General features: G+C 34.1%; 1 protein-coding gene across 2 annotated transcripts in view; it reads right to left on the bottom strand.

The window, feature by feature from the left end:
- Positions 1 to 20,785, bottom strand: part of ARHGAP5 (Rho GTPase activating protein 5) — a 79,245-nt gene that overhangs the window by 23,460 nt on the left and 35,000 nt on the right. For both annotated transcript variants that reach the window (XM_012468624.3, XM_012468632.3), the window contains exon 3: positions 17,122 to 17,266. In XM_012468624.3, coding sequence (XP_012324047.1) covers positions 17,122 to 17,266 — 145 coding nt within the window. The remainder of the gene's footprint in view (positions 1 to 17,121; positions 17,267 to 20,785) is intronic.

Genomic DNA, 20,785 nt, shown 5'->3' with positions numbered 1-20,785 from the left:
AAAGAATCAAAGTTTTCTCTTAAGATCAAGAACAAAACAAGTATGTCTGTTTTTGCCACTTCCATTTAACATTACACTGGAGTTTTAGGCAAGAAAAAAATAAATGCTATCCAAGTTGGAAAAAAATGAAGTAAAATTATCCCTATTTACAGATGACATGACTTACATGCAGAAAATCCTAAAGAATCCACAAAAAATACTAGTAGAGTTGATTAGGTGAGGTGACTCGTGCCTGTAATCCCAGCACTTTGGGAGGCTGAGGCAGGTGGATTACTTGAGCTCAGGAGTTTGAGACCAGTCTGGCCAACATGGCGAAATCCCATTTCTACAAAAAATACAACAACTAGCCAGGTATGGTGGTGTGCACCTGTAATCCCAGCTACTAGGGAAGCTGAGGCAGGAGACTCCATCTCAAAACAAAAACAAAAACAAACAAACAAACAAACAAAAAACCTAGTAAATACAAAATTCAGCAAAGCTGCAGGTTATAAGATCAACACATAAAAGTTAGTTGTATTTTTATAACCTAGCAATGAGCAATCTGAAGATGAAATCAAGAAAACAATTCCATTTACAACAGCACCCAAAAGAATAAAATACCTAGAAATAAATTTGACTAAGAAGGTATAACACTTGTACAATGAAGATGACAAATTAGTGTTTACAGAAACTAAAGAACTAACTAAATAAAAGATACCCTCTATTTGTGGATTGGAAAGCTAAATATTTTTTAAATGGCAATTTCTACCCAAATTGATCTACAGATTCAATGTAATTTTTATCACAATCTACTGTCTGTTTTTGCAGAAATGGAAAGGAAAATCCTCAAATTCACATGCAATTGCAGGAAACCCTGTAGCCAAAGGAATCTTGAAAAAGGAGAAAAAAAAAAACAACGAAAAAACCCCAAAGAATCTATGCTTTCTGATATCAAAATGTACTACAAAATTACAGTAACCAAAACAGCATGGTACTAGCAAAGGTATATATAATACATAGATCAATGGAATAGAATTGAGAGTCCAGAAATAAACCCATATTATGTATGGCCAACTGATTTTCAACAAGGATGTCAAGACCATCAAATGAGGAAAGGATACTGTTTGCAATAAATAGTGCAGAGACAGCTGAATATCCACATGTCTAAGAATGAATTTAGATCTCTACTTCATACTATATACAAAAATATATTAAAGACTTAAATATAAGAGCAAATCCTATAAAACCTAGGGATAAAGGAAAAAGTGATAAATCTTCATGACCTTGCATTTGCCAATACATTCTTATTTATGATACTAACAGCATAAGCAACAAAATATATCCATTTAAAAATAAAATAAACCACAAAAATTTAAAACTTTTATACATTAAAAGATATTATCAAGAAAGACAACCTACAGAATGGGAGAAAATATTTGCAAATCATTTACCTGATAAAAGTCCAGTACTAGGAATATACAAAGAACCTCTTACAACTCAACAAAAGATAACCCAATTTAAAAAGGGCAAAAAACTTCAAAAAATAAAAACTTCTCCAAAGAAGATATACAAATGGCCAACAAGCACATGAAAAGATGCTCAACATCATTAGTCAACAGGGAAACGGAAATCAAAATCACAATGAAGTATTACTTCATATTTACTAAGGATGGCCATAATTTAAAAATGGAAATCAGCAAGCGTTGGTGAGGATGTGAAGAAACTGAAACACAAGTACACTGCTGACAAGAATATAAAGTGTAGCTGCTGTAGAAGACAATGTGGTGGTTCTCTACTAAGTCAAACATAGAATTACCATATGATCCAGAAAGTCCATTCCTAGGCATATACCCTCAAAAACTCAAAACAGGTATTCAATACTTACACACAGATGTTCACAGCAGCACTATTCACAATAGCCAAAAGAATGAAAACAATCCAAATATTTATCAATGAATACATAAATGTGGTCTAGCTATATAATGAAATTTATGTCATAAAAAGAAATAATGTATTGATACATGTTATAATGAGGATTATCTAAATAATATGCTAAATGAAAGAGTCATACACAGAAGGTCACATTTTGTGATCTCAGAATATGAAATACCCAGCATGGGCAACTTATAGAGAAAGCAGATTGGTGGTTGCCAGGACTGTGAGAGGAGTGAATTGAGGAATGACTGTTTAATGGGTACAGGATCTCCTTTTGGAGCAATTAAAATGTTCTGCAACAAGAGGTGATGGTTGCACAAAATTGTGAATGTACTAAATGCCTCTGAATTATATATTTTAAAATGGTTAACCTTATGTTACATAAATTTTACCTTAAAAAAAAATGTTAAAAGCATGCTGGGAAGGAAAAAACAAAACCAGAACTAGTAGTACATAAGCTTATTAAACCTATATCCCACTGAATTGAAAGTACCTTCTTACTGTTTGATATAAGGACTACAGGAGGAGGTCCATGAGTAAATAGTAAAATATTTCAAGAAAACTGTACAATGCAATATGCATTTTAACACAGTAAAACATACCACACATTAATCAGTTATCAAAAAATTATTTGATTATTTCTTTGGAAATGTAAAATTAAGAATTAACTAGGCTCTATGCTCAATATACTGTATTCATCAGATATTCTCTTCTGGAAATTTGGAATTAGAATTCAAAGATATCAGGTTAGGTTTAGCACGTGATTAAAACTTAGACCTAAAAATCGGCTGGGAGTGGTGGCTTGCACCTGTATCCCAGCCATTTTGGGAGGCCAAGGAGGGTGATCATCTGAGGCCAAGAGTTTGAGACCAGCCTGGCCAACATGGTGAAACCCTGTCTCTACTAAAAACACAAAAATTAGCTGGGTGTAGCGGTGTGTGCTTGTAATCCCAGCTACTCGGAAGTCTGAGGCAGGAGAATTGCTTGAACTCGGGAGGGAGAAGTTACAGTAAGGCAAGAACACGCCACCGCACTCCAGAATGGGCAACAGAGTGGGACTCCGCCTGAAAACAAAAAACAAAAAACAAAAAACATAAACCTATAAATGTAGGATTTGTGAACAGACTGGGTGATTCCAGACAGAGAAAAGACAAGAGAACTAAAAAGAGAACACTACCTTTTTCTGGCCCACTAGATGAGTTGCTTTCAGCTTCTCTAAGATATATTTTTTTCAGTTAAATGTATTTTTTTGCATTAGTGTTTGCTGATTAGTAACCAAAATAATTTAAACCAAAAAAGCCTTAATTCCTGGGCAATGCAAGTTTTGTCCTTTTTCTTTCTAGGCATTCAATACTTTTAAGTAGGAAAAACATTTGGGAGTGAGGAGACAACTGGATTGGAAGGAATAATATAAATGCTATATAATGAATCTTAATGTGTTAATGACTGCAAAACAGATGTTAAGACAAATATTGCTAGGATGGACAAGGATGGACAATTAACGGTATGTGGGCACATTGGTTAAAAAAGAAAACAGATTAATGAGACACCTGAGCCTGGACAACTGGGAGAATGAAACTGGCATTATCAGAAAGAAGAAAATCAAAAGAACAAAGTGCTTTGGGGGAAGATGAACTGCATTTTAATATCATTAAGTCCAAGATATTGCATCCACATAGAAATGTTCAGTAGGCAGTTAGAAATATAAGAACACTTTGAAATGTGAGAGATAAAGATCTGGGGCTGGGCGCGGTGGCTCACGCGTGTAATCTCAGCACTTTGGGAAGCCGAGGCGAGCGGATCACAGGGTCTAGAGATCGAGACCAACATGGTGAAACTCTGTCTCTACTAAAAATATGAAAATTAGCTGGGCGTGGTGGCACACGCCTGTGGTCCCAGCTACTCAGGAGGCTGAGGTGGAAGAATTGCTTGAACCCAGGAGGCAGAGGTTGCAGTGAGCTGAGATTGTGTCACTGCACTCCAGCCTGGTGACAGAGCAACACTCTGTCTCAAAAAAAAAAAAAAAAAAAAAGATCTGGGAGTCATTATTATAAATGTGATGGCCCAGGCCCAATAGCAAATATAATTAAGAGATGCATAAATGACATCAACATTACATGGAATGGCTATAAATTACTCAAATTACTTAAAAATGTATTTAGGAGAAGCAGAATAGATCAACACATGAAGACATACTATGATGAGACATTGTGATATATTTTTATTTGAAACAAAATTTAACGTTCCTTAAATGGCCACTATGTGATGTGTTTAGAGAGTACATATGTGTGATACAAGACAAAATATATTGTCTTTGATATTGTATAGTTCAACAGGCCAGCTATTTTGAGTTTTAAAACAACAGCTGAAGTAAATGTGTTCATGCTGTTTTTAACGATGCAATACTAATGGGGCTTCACTTAAGCTAAGTAAAGTGAGATTTTTTCACATGTTAAAACGCTGATAGGGATGAAGCACCATCAATAGACCAAGAGTTTTTAGCAGTGATACTTGACATTTCAGGTACAATGTCATTACAGGAGTAAGATGAAAGGCAATAATTTCTTTTCTCAATTTCTCAAAAAAGAGTTTCTTAAAATTCCATGTGGGGAGGGGGATATATATATTATTACAACTTCAGTTTACTGAAATAAAATGCAACACTACTTTCTAGCCAAATAAAATTTAAGAATATTCTGCAAAAAAAAGGCTTTGAATTTTCAAAAAATATTAAGAAAGGAAAACATACACTCAAGGTTAGAAAACTATTCTAGATTTAAGAAGACTAAAGAAGTATAACAAGAAAAATAATGCATGATCCTTGGTTGGATCCTGGATTCACACAACAAGAAAGCCCTGAGAGGACATTGTTGAGACAAAAACTGGGAGAATTTGAATATAGACATTAGACGACAGATTTATATCAATATTAAATTTCCTAATCATGGTTATTTATTTTGCAGTTATGTGAAGACAATGTCCTTGTTAGTGGGAGAATCTATGCTAAATGAGTTAGGGGTGAAGTGTTCTGATATTTTTAATTGAATTTCACATTTTCAGCACCTCCCACCACCTCCCAAAAAGCTGGAGAAGAACTGTGGTAAAAAGTTTAGTTGGTGAATCTAGGTAAGGGTAAACAAATACTCAATAATACTATTCTTTTTGTTTGTTTGTTTTTGAGACAGAGTCTTTCTCTGTCGCCTAGTCTGGAGTGCACTGGGTAGATCTCAGCTCACTGCAACTTCTTCCTTCCAGGTTCGAGTGATTCTCCTGCCTCAGCCTCCCGAGTAGCTGGGACTACAGGCACGCACTACCACATCCAGCTAATTTTTTGTATTTTTAGTAGAGACAGAGTTTTGCCATGTTAGCCAGGATGGTCTCGATCTCCTGACCTCATGATCCACCCATGTCGGCCTCCCAAAGTGTGGGAATTACAGGAGTGAGCACTGCGCCCGGCTTCAATAATACTATTCTTGTAACATTTCTAAAGATCTCAAAATTTTGAAAAATGTGAGAAAATAAAGAAAAACATGGTTATTTAAAACACAGACACACAGACACACACACACACACACACACACACACACACACACACACACCCCTGGGCTGGGCGAATCCCTGCACTTTAAGAGGCCGAAGTGCAAGGATGACTTGAGGTCAGGAGTTCGAGACCAGCCTGGCCAACAGATGAAACCCCGCCTCTACTTAAAAAAAAATTAGCCAGGTGTGATAGCAGGCGGCTGTAAACCCAGCTCCTCAGGAAGCTGAGGCACAAGAATCCTTTGAACCTGGGAGGTGAAGGCTGCAGTAAGCCAAAATTACACCACTGTACTTCAACCTAGGGAAGACAGTGAGACTCTGTCTCAACAACAACAACAACAGCAGCAACAAAAATCCCTTATAAATGCAAGGGATTCAACGAACAAATTTACTAGGTAAATGGGAAATAGAAGATGATTAGTTAAGATGCTTAAGATAGGTGGTTATATATTTCAGAGAGAGTCTCATTCTGTCACCCAGGCTGGAATGCAGTGTTGTGATCATGGCTCACTGTAACCTCGAATTCCTGGGATCAGGGAATCCTTCCACTTTGGCTTCCCAAAAGCACTGGTATTACAGGTGTGAGCCACTGTGGCTGGAAATTTGGTCATACTGAAAATGAACTGCATGGTTTTTCTATAGCTATGATCCCCTGTTCTGGTCCAAACACAGTAACCACAGGGTTTAACCAAATTTGAGGTTTTGCCAAGTGAGTAAAATGGTGGAAGTTTTGAGGAGGTATGCAAGGGAGTGAACACAAAAATGGATTGAGAAATATCCAGACAAGGTAGGGCAGGAGAAACAACGGATTGATATTTAGTGAAAAAGTGTTGTAGTGGTTAAAAAAAAAAAAAAGTGCAGTTCTTAAAAGCATCTAGTGGGAAAGCTTAAGTTTAAACAAAAAGGTTTTACTTAAGGAAGTTGTATTTACATTAGCAATAACATGAAGATTCATTCAACCATTTTCATCTTATATTGGTATGGTGAAACAACACAAAAGTTTTAGACCAATATACAGAGAATGCTATTAATGTTTATCCTTCCAATTAACTTTTACCAGAAATATAACTGCTATGCTTTAAAGATAGTCTCTATTTCTTTATAATTCATTTGTAATAGTGGGGCATTCCATATTAACTGCAACCACATGCAAATACAAATTTTGGCAAATAGAGTAATACTTTACCTATCTGGAATTTAGTCATCTGATCACCTACTCTATCATAACTGAAAAAATGGAAACAGAAAGGACTATGAAGGTCCAATAATGTCACAAAGCCTTTCCACTAGAATATATTATTTCACTTATAAGAGAAACACCTTTGGTTTTTCCACAGATTCTATGTAACCTAATCAAAAGCACAATTTAACTCTGTCATATGTTTTCTTGACTCACAGCAGATTATAAGTTGCACACTGGAAAAGCAAAAATGAGGCATGCAGCAGCAGGAGATATACTGACAACAAAGCAGGAAGCTGAAAAACTAAAAATGCAGAAAAAAAAATTTAGAAAGCGTTAAGTCTCTAACACAGAAATGCCTCAATAGATTCTGAAGACAGCACACTTTTAAAACCAGGGAACACAGTCATTAAATGTACCATTCTAAAAGTAGAAACATTTCCTAACTCCTATGAGGTCAGTAGCATCCTGACAGTAAAGCCAGACAAAAACACCAGAAGAAAACAAAACAGATCAGTATCTTTTATGAATACAGATACAAAAGTCTTCAACAAAATACTAGCAAATAGAATCTAACAGCATACTAAAAGGATTATATACCATAACCCCAAAAGCATTTATTCTCAGGAATGCAAGCGTGGTTTGATATAAGAAAAATCAACCTATGTAATACATCAATAAATGAAAGAAAAGAAAAATCACATGATAATCTCAAGTGACACAGAAAAATAATCTAACAAAATCCAACACCCTTTCATAATAATAACCACTGTCATCACTCAACAAACTAGGAATGAAAGGTATTATGGGTTGAATTTTGTCTCCCAAAAAGACATGTTGAAGTCGTTAACCTCCATACTTCAGAAGGTGACCTTATTTGGAATAGGATCACTGCAGATATAGTTAGTTATGGTAAGATATGATCATACTGGAGTAGGGTGGGGTCCTTAACCCAGTAAGACTGATGTCCTTATGAAAATAAAACAGACACATACGCACGTGCGTGCGCACTGCTGACACCTTACTTTCAGCTTTCAGAACTGTGAAAGAATAAATATCTGTGCTTTAAAGTTATCCACCTTGTAGGACTTCATTATGGCAGCCCAAGAAAATAAGACAGAAGGGAACTTTCTCAACATAGAAAAGAACATTAATGAAAAAAAAACCCAGAGCTGATATACTCCACAAGGAAAGAATAAAAGCTTCCCCTGAGATAAGGAACAAGACAAGGGTGTGCTCCTTTCACAACTGCTATTCAGCACTGCACTGGAAGTTCAAGCCACAGCAATTAGACAAGACAAAGAAATAGAAAGCATTCAGATTAGAAAGTAAAGGTATTACTATTCACAGAAGACAAATATATATATACAAAACCCCAAATACAAAAAATAGAGCTAATAAAATAATTCAGCAGCATTTCAGGATACAAGATCAACACACAAAAATGAGTTCTACACACCCACATAAACATCCTGAAAATCAAACTAAGGAAATTCCATTTACAATAGCATTCCAATAAAATACCTAGGAATAAATTAAGCCAAGGCAAGACTTGTACACTGAAAACTACAAAATAGTACTGAAAGAAATCAAAGTTTTAAATAAAAAAGACATCAAGCATTAATGGATTGGAAGACATAATATTGCTAAAATCACAATACTGCCAAAGTAACCTACTTAGTGATTAAATGCAATCCTTATCAAAAGGGATGACAGCTAGAATTAAAACACACACAGAATACATATAAGTGTTGGCAAATATGTGGAGACATTTGAACCCTTGCACATTGCTGGTGGGAAGTAAAATGGTGCATACACTGTGGAAACAAATGAAAGTTCCTCAAAAAGTTAAACACAGAATTACTATATATAATCCAGTATTCTACTTCCTAGATAGATACCCAACATAACTGAAAACTGTTACTTGAATAGTTGTACACATGAGTGTTCACAGCAGACTGTTCACAATAGCCAAAATGTGTAAACAACCTGAATGTCCACCAAACAATGACTGAATAAGCAGAATACGGTGTGTGTGTATATACACATAATGATACATGTTGCAATACAGATGAACCTCAAAACAATAATGCTAAGAAGCAGAACAAAAGGTCATACTTTGTATGATTCTACTGATATGAAATATACAGAATTAGTAAATTCACAGAGACATAAAGCAGATTAGCTACTGCCAGGGACTGGAGTAAGGGGGAAATAAGTAACTGCTTAATGTGTACAGGGTTTTCTTTGAAGAAATGAAAATGTTTTGGAACTGGATGAGGTGGTGGTTACACAACACTGTGAATATAGTATCTGCCACTGAATTGTACACTTCAAAATGGTTAGTTTTATGTTATTTATGAATTACACCTCAGAAAAGCAATGCAAAAAAATCATTCTCATTCAAATGCTGAAAATCATACTTCTCTCTTAAAATTTTCCTTCTCTGTAGTGTTTTAGGGCTCCACTCTTGTATAGCCTGTTTGCATTGTGAACTTTTCTTCCCCCACTAGATATTTACCCTGAATTATATCAACATATAGCTTATATTAGTATCTTGACACTGACAATTGCCAAAATCATATCTAAAGACCAAACCACTTTCCAGAGATCCACAGCCATATATACAATTGAGTATCAGGCTTTTATATGTTCCATAGGCACCTCTGAAGATTTAACATGTCCAAACATGAATCCACTATGAAACTGCCATTTCATATTATAATTTCTATTTTCATTAATGGAATACCATCTACAGTCACCCTAACAGAGCAATCTGAGAGGCACTTCTGAGCCCTCTTTCAACCCAACATCTATCAGGTTTATCATCCTTATTAACTCCTCAAAAAGACCTCTTATTCCCTTTCTCTTCAGTTTCTCTCTTCCACACTACTCCTGTCTATTTTAACTTACATTTATATTTCAAGGATCACTTCCCAAATGGAACCTAGTACAACTTATTAAGATAGTACTCTTATAAAAAATAGGGACACCTGCTTCCACCACGATGCCCTGATTAACTGCTATGGAAACTGCCCTCCCACAGTAAAAAACCAAAAACTCGAAAAACACCAGTTTTCAGACACTGAACACTGATCACTGAACATGAACATCAATCACAGTTCAAAACCATGATCCATAATTGAAAAAGCAGCAAATAAGGAAAGCGGTTTGAATGCCCCAACGTAGAGCCTGTAGAGTTTTGAGGTGGTAGTGATGGGAGGTGGAATCCCAATAGATCACAACAGTCTACAAGAGCTGAGGAGAGCTAACAGTTCAGAAAAGCTGAGAAGGCCAGAATTTGTGGGGTAGAATACCAAAAAGATGAAGAAATACACAGAGAAAGAGTATCAGATATGCAGAAGAGGCTCTGGAGTCTTTGGCTGAATACTGCACATGTATGAGAGAAAACTTCCTGAGGCCAAGAGCTGAGAATAGTTCAAGTTTTATTCTCAGAAGATCTTTTAACATATGGGGCACAGGGTCAAATCTCAAGCTTTATTGTAAGTATACAAGTATCAGAATAAAGTCTGCTTTAGAACTGCCATAACAAACTTACAATGCAGCTTAGAAAGGACCAGCTGACTCACAAAATACTTAACACTTGAAAAAAAATCAAATACTCATAACTTTTTTTTCTCCACCAGCCAAGCAGAAGCACCAAGCAAATCTAACATTCTTTAAAGAAACACTAGAAACATCACCCAGTAAAAATTCAGAAGACTAAATAATGTAAAATTCAGAATTCTGACATCAAATCAAAACTATCAAAACAAGTAGAAAAATATAGCCCATAAGAGAAAAAAAAGAGACCCAGAAATGATATATGACAGAATGAGTAAACCAAAGACCTTAAAACAGCTATTATAAATCTTACATATACAAAGACATATATACACAGGAGAATATCAGTATAATAGGTATAGAAATGAATATATAAAAAGAAAACTCAAATGGCATTTCTACATTTGGTCATACAGAAAAAAAGTTTTAAACAATTCCTAGAGGTCTAATTCATGAGTAAGGAGTAGGAAATGGGAGAAGAGAAAATAATACTTCAAGAAATTATGGCTCCAAATTTTCCAAATTTGAAAATTATAAACTAAAAGCTAAGATATTCCAGAAACCTCAAGCAGAAGTAGTTTTTAAAACACACATTCTAAGATTATTAAAATTAAGTAATAATTTTATTTTTAATAAAATTGCTTAAAACTAGAGAGAATAAACTAAAGTAGTTGGGGGTTGAGGGAGAAAAGAGAATAAATCACATTCAGAAGAATACAGATTAAGAATTATAGCAAACATCTCATTAGGTATGATGAGATATCATAACAAGCAGTCTTTAAAGAGATGAAAGAAAAGGAAGAAAACAAACTATCAGCCTAAAACTCTGTACCCAGGAGAACAAGTCGAAACAGTCACACTTCTTGATTTCAAAATTTACTATAAAAATAATGAAAACAGACAAATAATAGCATACATAGATAGACATATGGATCAACAGAATGTAAGTCAGTCCAGAAATAAACCTTCACATTTATGGTCAACTGATTTTGAACAATTGTGCAGAGGCAATTCAGTAGAATAGTTTTTCAATAAATAGTGCTTATATAATGGATATCCGCATGCAAAAGAATCAAGCTAGAACCTTTCCTCAAACCACAAAAATTAAGTCAAAATGGATCACAGAACTAAACGTATGGGCTAAAACCATAAAACTCTTAGGAGATATATGGAATAAATCTTTGTGACCTTAGATTAGACAAAAACCTCCTGAGACATGACCCCATGCCCACCGTTATAAATTTTAGAAATAGACAAAATGTACTTCATCAAAACTGAAAACTTTGTTTCAAAGCATATCATCAAGAAATCGTATTAAAAAAAAAACTACCAAAAGAATAGGGAAAATTTTAGCAAATCATATTTGAAAACAATTTGTCTCCAAAATATACAAATAGCCCTTAAATTCAATAGTAAGACAACCCAGCTAAAAAGTGGGCAAAGGATCTGAATAGATATTTCTTCAAAGATGTATACAAAAAGCCAATAAGCACTTAAAAAGATGTTCTGCATCATCAGTCATCAGGGAAATGCAAATCAAAATCCTATGAGATACATTTCACATCACCACTTATATGGCTATAATCAAAGAGAAAAATAAACGTTAGCAAAATGTGGAAAAACTGGAACTCACTTTGCTGATGGTAATGTCAAATGGTGCCACCTCTTTAAGAAAATGGGGCACATATACATCATGGAATAGGAATACTATGCAGCCATAAAAAAGGATGAGTTCATGTCCTTTGCAAGGACATGGATGAAGCTAGAAACCATCATTCTCAGCAAACTGACACAAGAACAGAAAACCAAACACTGCATATTCTCACTTAAGTAGGTGTTGAACAATGAGAACACATGGACACAGGGAGGGGAACATCATATACTGGGGCTTGTTGGGGGATGGGGGCTAGGGGAGGGATAGCAGGGGGGTGGGGGGTAGGGGAGGGATAACATCAGGAGAAATACCTAATGTAAGTGACACGGGGATGGATGCAGCAAACCACCATGGCACATGTATACCTATGTAACAAATCTGCATGTTCTGCATATGTACCCCAAAACTTAATAATAATAAACCAGTCTGGCAGTTCCTTAAAAGGCTAAACATAGATCCAACAATTCCACTCTAAGTATATACCCAAGAGGTGAAAACATGTCTACATACAAACTCTAACAGTAATGTTCACAACAGCACTCTTCACAAGAGTTAAAAAGTAGAAACTAAGTGTCCATCGATGGAAAATTATTCAGCAATAAAAAGATATTAAATGCTGATAGATGCTACAATATGAATGACTTGAAAACTATGTTAAATGAAAGAAGCCAGTCACAAAAGACCACATTATATATGACTCAATTTATATGAAATATCCAAGAATAGGAAAGTCTATAAAAGCAAAAAGTTAATGGGGGGTGAGAGTAGGAAATAGGAAGTGACTGCATTATCAGTATAGTATTTCTTCTTGGGTTGATGAAAATGTTCTAAAATTGATTGTGTTGATGCTGGCACAACTCTATGAATAAACTATACACTTTAAATAGGTGTATTGTATAATGTGAATTATATTTCAATAAAGCTATTACATAAAAGAGAATTCTAATCTAAGAAAGAATCTTTCAAAAACAAGGACAATAATCTGTTTAAAGCAAAAATGATAAACATGTCTTGTGATTTTAAAACATTATAGATTTAAAATATATAACAATACAACAAGGCATGGGGGGGAAGTATACCATTCTAAGATTCTTATAAAACACATTAAAGTGGTATATTACTTGAAAGTAAACTATAAAGATGTATACCACATTAGAAATGAAGATATATAAAAGCATAAGTAAAGAAAAAGATATACCACGAACACTACTCAAAGGAAAAAACATTGGCTATATTAATACCAGGCAAAGTAGACTTCAGAACAAAGAATATGACAAAGCATTACAAAAAATGCTTTAAAATGATAATAGATAAGTTCATAAGATAATCCTGGCCAAGCGTGGTGGCTCACATCTATAATCCCAGCACACTGGGGGGCTGAGCTGGGATGAGGCTGGGCAAAATGCCAAAACCCTGTCTCTACTAAAAGCAGAAAAGTTGGCTGGGTGTGGTGGCATACTCCTGTAGTACTTGGGAAGCTGAGTTGGGAGGATCACCTAAGCCTGGGAGGCAGAGGTTGCAGTGAGCTGAGATTACACCTCTGCACTCCAGCCTGAGTGTCAGAGAGCCTTCTTTTTAGAAAAAGAAAAAGAAAAAAAAAAAAACAAAACAAAACCAAAAAACCATAATCCTAATGTGTATGAAATGAAAAGATCTTCAAAATACATGATGTAAAATTTAATAGCACTGAAAGGAGAAACACAAATCTACAATCATGATTGCAGATTTCAACAGTATTTAATTTTAAAAAGTAAACAAGAAAAATAGGATATAAACTAGGATACACAAGACTTGACCAACACTCTCAAAGAATTTGATCTAACTGACATTTATAAAACTCTTCACACTATAATATAATAAACATTCAGTTCAAGGTCCCATGAAATTCTTCAAAAAAGACCATATTCCAGGCTGTAAAACAAGTATCCTAACCTTTGTTTTTCAAGTGCAAAAGAAGTAAACTAGAAATTAACAAAAAAGATGTGGAAAACCACCAAATATTTAGAAATCTAATAACTGATGAGTTAAATTTAAAAAAGGGAAATTACAAATTATTTTAAATTAAACAAAAATGGAGCACAACATATCAATATCTATGGAATACAGCTAAAACAATGCTTAGAGGAAAATCTGGACCATTAAATATTTACAGCAGAAAAGAAAACTGGTCTAACACAGTGATCTAGGCTTCTATTTTAAGAAACTTCAGAGAAACGAAAGAAGAAGTAGAATTCAACGAATCAAAATACGAAAAAAAGGAAAATCAATAATTAATAAACCTCAACCATAACAAAAGACACAATTTCGGAAAGAAAGACATCACTACAGATGCTACAAGGCACTAAAAGGATAATAAGGAATTTTATTAAAATCCTTTTGTCAACTTAGATGAAATGAACAAATTCCTCAAAAGACACAACCAATGTTACTCAAGAAGAAATAAAAAATCTGAATAGCCCTATATCTACTAAAGAAATTTAAATTAAAAACCTCCTCACAAACAAAACTCCAGGTCAAAATTGTTTCACTGATGAATTCTACTAAAATTAAAGAAATAAATATTACCAATTCTACACAAACTCTTCTAGGAAATAAACTCAATCTATGATGCCAGCTTTTTACTCTGATACCAACCAGACAAAGACACTGCAAGAAAACTGCAGACCAAAATCCTTCAGTATGCAAAAATCCTTAACATTTTAGAAAACTGAATCCAGCAATACATAAAAAGGGTAAAACATGACCAAGTGGTATTTATTGTAGGAATTCAAGGTTAGTTTAACATGTGAAAATCAATTAATATAATTCACCCTCCACAGTAAAAAAGGAATCATAAGATCACCTCAACAGATGCAGAAAATCACGTGACAAAATCAATGCCTATTTTTCATAAAAACTCAGCAAACTAGGAATGTTAGAATTCTTTCTCAACCAAATAAAATTCATCTACAAAAATCCAACAGCTAATTGTATACTTAGTAATAAAAGACTAGATGCCTTTTGGGGTGATGAAAATAACTTAAATCTTGATTGTGGTAGCAGTTATAAAACTATGGATTATCAAAATTCATACTATACAATTCAAATTAGCGAATTTTATTGTATGTAAATTATACCAATAAAGCTAACTTTAAAAACTATCAATATATTCTTCAGGATTGTTTTAAAAGTTAGTCTTTTGAATAAGAGGACTGATTATAACAACACAATTACTGATCATTTACATTACTTTTCTAAGGTTCTATAAACAGCAAAATATCACAATTTAAAAATAATGGCTATCTGCAATATATTTACAAGTTGAACCTTAAATATTAAGAAGATTATGCCATAGTCCATTTTGAGAGTTGTAAATTGAGCTCATAGGCAATTAGGAATTTCTGCTAAAGCTGCTTAGTACTTTTAAAATCAGCAATAAAATCAAGCAAACTACTACAATGACAACAAAAGAACTAGATTAATCTTTTATTCGATTTTATAATCTACGTTATCTTTCTACCAAAGCATTTAAATATATAAATTACCTGAGGGTTGACCTAAATTAATTCAAGTTGTGTTAAGAATTAGACTAAACCTGCATTTTATTCTCTTTGAAATTCATTTACTTTCCTCAAACCAAATCACTCTACTATGAAATATTCAAGAAATGGAAATTTTAAATAATAAATGTACAAAATGCTAATTGATCATTATTTTATTATTGCTTTTCAATCACTAAAGGAAAGTATTTTCTAATTGTTCAATTGTAGCCATAGGCCCAATTATAATCCTAAAGAAAATGATAATTCTTTAAATCCAAAGCAGGAAATTAATATTTTAATAACCTTTGCATTTGTTACATTAAAGACGGATAGAATCTTTAATTCATCTAATAACACTTCTCAAGTATTTGTGGAAGGCAAAAATAAATGATAAAGAGTATATCCAAATGTAGCCTGTATATATTAACACTAATTAACTGAAGGCAGAAGACACATGGTATTTCAACTACAACACTAGTGGATAACGGAATTTCCTTTTTTTTTTTTTTTTGAGATGGAGTCTCGCTCTGTCACCAGGCTGGAGTGCGGTGGCATGATCTCAGCTCACTGGAACCTTTACCTCCTGGGTTCAAGTGATTCTCCTGCCTCAGCCTCCTGAGTAGCTGGGACTACAGGCACATGCCACCACACTCAGCTAATTGTTAGTAGCTAATTGTTAGTTTCACCATGTTAGCCAGGATAATCTCGATCTCTTGACCTTGTTATCCGCCCACCTCGGTGGCGGGTGCCTGTAATCCCAAAGTGCTGGGATTACAGGCATGAGCCACCGTGCATTCTACCCTCTTATTAAAACTGAAAGTCAACACTCCTCACCAAATAGACAACTCGGTATGTATACAACTTAGCTGACAGACTGAAGGGCAAGGTGTACATGTGAGTAAAAATGACCATGATTTTTTAGCAAGGACAGGAGTATCCTACTTCGTTTTTTGAATAATGCTTATCTATCAAGGGATCATTAGTAACAAATAAAGCCAAAACTGACTTAGCTCATGTTTTTAAATCATTCAAATGTGTAGTACATTCATTCGCTAAGGTTTCATACTTAACTCATGTTCATTTTAAATGCACTCAAAAACAACAATTTTCTGTCCCTATTTCCCACCTCTAACTTGCCTATTTTGTTTGTTTGTTTGTTTTAAGGGATTACATTAGGCAAAGCAGACATAAGAGCATGCTTGTGCTTAAAACAGTGAGGCTATCTATGCATTCCTTAAAAATACAACTCAAATCATATACATCATGTCAAGCTTGAACTGCTGAATAAATAGTAACATCACAAATAGAACAAGTTACCTTTTACAACTATTGCTGTAAATTTTAAAAGAAAAAATCCATGTATAAAATGGGTAATGCAAATAAACAGTATTGAACTTAAAAATATTGAAAACTTTCAAATTATTTAAACCATAACTGTATCTCTTCATTAAACAGCATAACTTAATAAAGTTATTCTGAATTCCAGAATAAAGTAAGTTTAACATTTTTGTATTCAACTTTATTACTTCAAGGGAAGTCCAATATAAGCATTATTGGTCAACAACAAAAACTGCTTTCAAATATCAGATGGTTACCTGATCAGATGGAGTTAATATAAGACAATCCTAATGAGAACTATATACCGCTTTCAAAATTTACTTTTAACAAATCACATTTGACAGACTGTTGGTGTAGCAAAAGTGAAACTTAAAATCAAATCTCTTGCAATGATTCTTCTTCTATCCTACCTGTATCTTCAATAAATTCCACACATTTCTCAACAAATAGTGGTATGGGCTTCTCAGCTGTAACCAGATCCTGGAGGGGCATCCCAAAGTAATTACTTTCCCAATTTCTACGTGTTGGTGGATTGAAGTTCTTAGTTTTCTTTTTCTGTTATAAGAAAACATATTTAAGTTAACACTATTAAAATTATTTTCTTTCAGAGTAACAGTATAAGCAATGTAAACACACAATTTGGATCAAAAGAAAAATTTTAAAGCCACATCCAACCTAAATATCCACCAATGACTCACTAAATAAATTCTGCCAGAAGTAGCAACTTGATTGGCGACATAAGTGAACAGAAAAAAATGGCTTACTGGAAAAAAATGTTCTCTTTGGAAAGTAACAGAAAACTTGATAGGTCAGGAGAGAATAGAAAATATCACTTTTCAATGCCAACACAAGGAACAAACTAGGAGTAAACAATACCTGATTCAGTTTAGGTGTGATATATTAATTTCATTTGGTCTTTGAGGCAGGTCCAAGTGAGTTTTTTGTGTCTATCTATATTTGTAAGAACATAAGAGCTCTAATTATTGATTGTATAATGATGCTATGTAACTCCATGAACCGTTAGTTCCGTCAATTGTCCCTTCTTATTTTTCCATTTTCTTCCTACCTACTGACGCTTTCTTAAATGTTAGGATAACATTCTCAAGTAATGTACAAAACATTTTCACAACAGTAGAAAACAAAATTAAATACGTATTGTCACAGTTTAATTTCAATGTAGCATTGGAGGGAAAATGATTCTTAATCAAAGAGTGAACATCTCATAAACTTAAGGAAGTATTTTTGGGACTCAAACTACTGAGGAGATTCTGATTCACTCTTCTAGAGTAGGGTATAGCAAGGATTCCTACAGATGACTCTACTGTGCACATCCCATTGAGAATTTCTGAAGTATACAAAGATGGTAACGTTGTTAGAAATTCAGAGGATATTAGGGCACTTTTATTGACAGCCTTGATTCGTTTTTCAGTTTGGTTTTATCTACAAATTTTTATTTTCTCTGGCATAAATCACAAATCTATTATTATTTGTCATAAGTATCATTACTGGGTTACGAATTGGACAATATACCATTTTTAATCAGAAAAATATGTATGTGTGGGCAGGGGAAGGCGCACAGGCAAGGCTTTCAATGCCTGAAAACAATGGTCTTCATCTTACTTTCTCATTATTTCTGGAAGTCTTTCTTTTGAATGGATACCTCAATGTAGTCTTCTGAGTCTCTGGATATCTTAAGTAATTAAATCCTTTCAATTTCAGGTCATTCCACCCAGCAAACTCTCAGAGCTCATGAAATCTAACTTCTAAATCCTCTTATACTATCATTCTCTGGTGATATAGATTACATGTAACTCTGTATAATGCAGATTAGACCGAATACAACTAGTATCTGGAATGTTATCAAGGGGGCATTGGAGTGTTTGTTTCTGGCACAAGACTTAACAAGCCAAGTGCCAAGTCAAGTGGTATAGATCTTTATTCCTTAAATCATTCCTCCACTTCCACCATCATCAAAACAGAAAAATGTACAAGGAAGTGGAAATGAACAGGCTATAACCTCAAAGCTGAGGTAGCGGTATGGTCACTGAGTTATTTTCTTTCTCAGGAACACAAAGGTACTTTGCAGCCTACTTACTATTAGCTGCATTATCATTTGATTAGAAAAATGAAAACTGAAGCAAAGATGTTTTCTGTTTGGAGATAAATGCAGTGGTGAAAGAGATGACACTTAGGTAGATTAATGAAAATAGCAATGGCTAGACTATGGTGGGAGCAAAAGGAAGGAAGAGATCTAACAGTCTGAAATACCATCTGAGGAATATAAAGTTTTAAGAAAAGCAAACTAGCTAGCCAAACTTACATGTTCCAATCACCTCTTAAATCATCCTCTTTTCAGTACTAGCATTTAGGAGTCAATTTAAACTTTCCAATGATTCTGAAATAAGTCTATCCCTATCCATGGGGTCACAGGAAAGAGGAAAAAGTGAAGTCTAAACCTAATCCAGACAGCCTTGAATACTTAATTAAGATTAGGGGGTTGTAACAGGAAAGCAAAATGATAGATTCTCTGGCTTATGCCAGTAAATATGTCTCAAAGTCCATAAAGTTATAAGGGCAAATTATTTAAATCTGCAGTTACACGAAGATTCAGAGCCAGCAATCTAATGTAATGAAAGGCTAAGCAGCCTATAGTAAGGAATTTCTGGCCAACTCAAAAGAGATACTTTTTAGAAGCACAGATCTGCTCTGACAGTCAAGTTACAATCCATATATATAACAAGGGGAGGGGAGCCTACGTGACTTCTATTTTTTCCACTAATTAATGACACTGTAACAAAGAAAAATTCTATGCAGAAAAATAAATAGTTTGGGATTAGATATTCCTATACTAGCTTTTATAATGAACAAAAGTGTATACAATTCCTTTTTTCTGTAAGTGATAGTTTTAATCATCATAAAATCACTTCAAGGTGCTCTTTTAAAGCAGGTGACTTTTGAAAAACTCTCCACAAAATTCTGATATGTACCCTTTGGTTAAGACAACCCAAAATGAATTATATAACTAGAAACCTATTTCATAAAGTATCTAAGACTAGATGATTACAACTGCTACAAAATGCTATCAAAGTTCTGAAATGCAAAAGAAAAATTAGTAGCATGGTATTCTGTTTATATCTAGTTTTTGATAAACCTTTAGTTAGAAATGGTACCTCCAATTAAATAATTGTGCCAGTGGAAAACAAATTCTGATGCATGAAAATCCAATTTTTTATTCATTCACATCTGAACTTCTACTTAAATGCAAATGGCTGCAGTCTTTTTTCCAGCCACTTAAGCAGATTTCCTATCTGCAAAAGCACATCACAGTACAAGAAACATTCCATTCAGCAATTATATAAGTGTTCAACATATTAAAAACTGTCATTTGTATAAGTTAATGGGACTAGGAAGAAAACAGCCCTTTCCAGAAACTGCTCTTCCTTCTTTAGTAATATCAGCAACACAAGGGGTCACCTAAGCAACATCTTCAAATAAATACTATAGTAACATTAAAAAAAAAAAAAAAAAAAAAAAAAACCTCAAATGCTTCACCAGTAACCAAAAATTGAACAAAACTTAAGCAGCAAAATGCAGTTGACTAGGCTTTCAAAGAACCAATTCTGGAAACAAGAAAATTGGATATTTTCTTACATGTGATTCTTGAAATTAAAAAAAAATCAAAGAAGAAACATGACAACGGAGATGAAATGTAAAGAAACTGAAAGAAAAAAATCCATCACAGAAACAAAAACCTTTTTAGAAGTAGTAAATAAAAGATTCAATATGATTGAAAAGATCAAAATAAAATGGAAAAGACCATCAGAGTTTCTTTTCCTACTATATCATTCCTGTTATACACGCCACAAAATACTGGGTTTTGCTCTCATTTAAAAAAGTCTCAATCTTCTACTCCCTTTTGCAGACAAACTAGGTAGAAGTAATCTATACAAGACATCACCAATTCCTCTCCTTCCATTCATTCCGAAATGTGCTCAAATTAGTTACCACCCTCAAAACTCCACTAAATGAATCTGCTCTTATTAATAAGGTCACCAAAGATTGTTTTCCATAACT

Source organism: Aotus nancymaae, unplaced genomic scaffold, assembly GCF_030222135.1.
Source record: "Aotus nancymaae isolate 86718 unplaced genomic scaffold, 86718_ANA_hifiasm-v0.15.2.pri h1tg000062l, whole genome shotgun sequence".
NCBI lineage: Eukaryota > Metazoa > Chordata > Mammalia > Primates > Aotidae > Aotus > Aotus nancymaae.
Note: the sequence above shows the minus strand (reverse complement) of the source record. Positions and strands in the feature narration are given on the sequence as shown.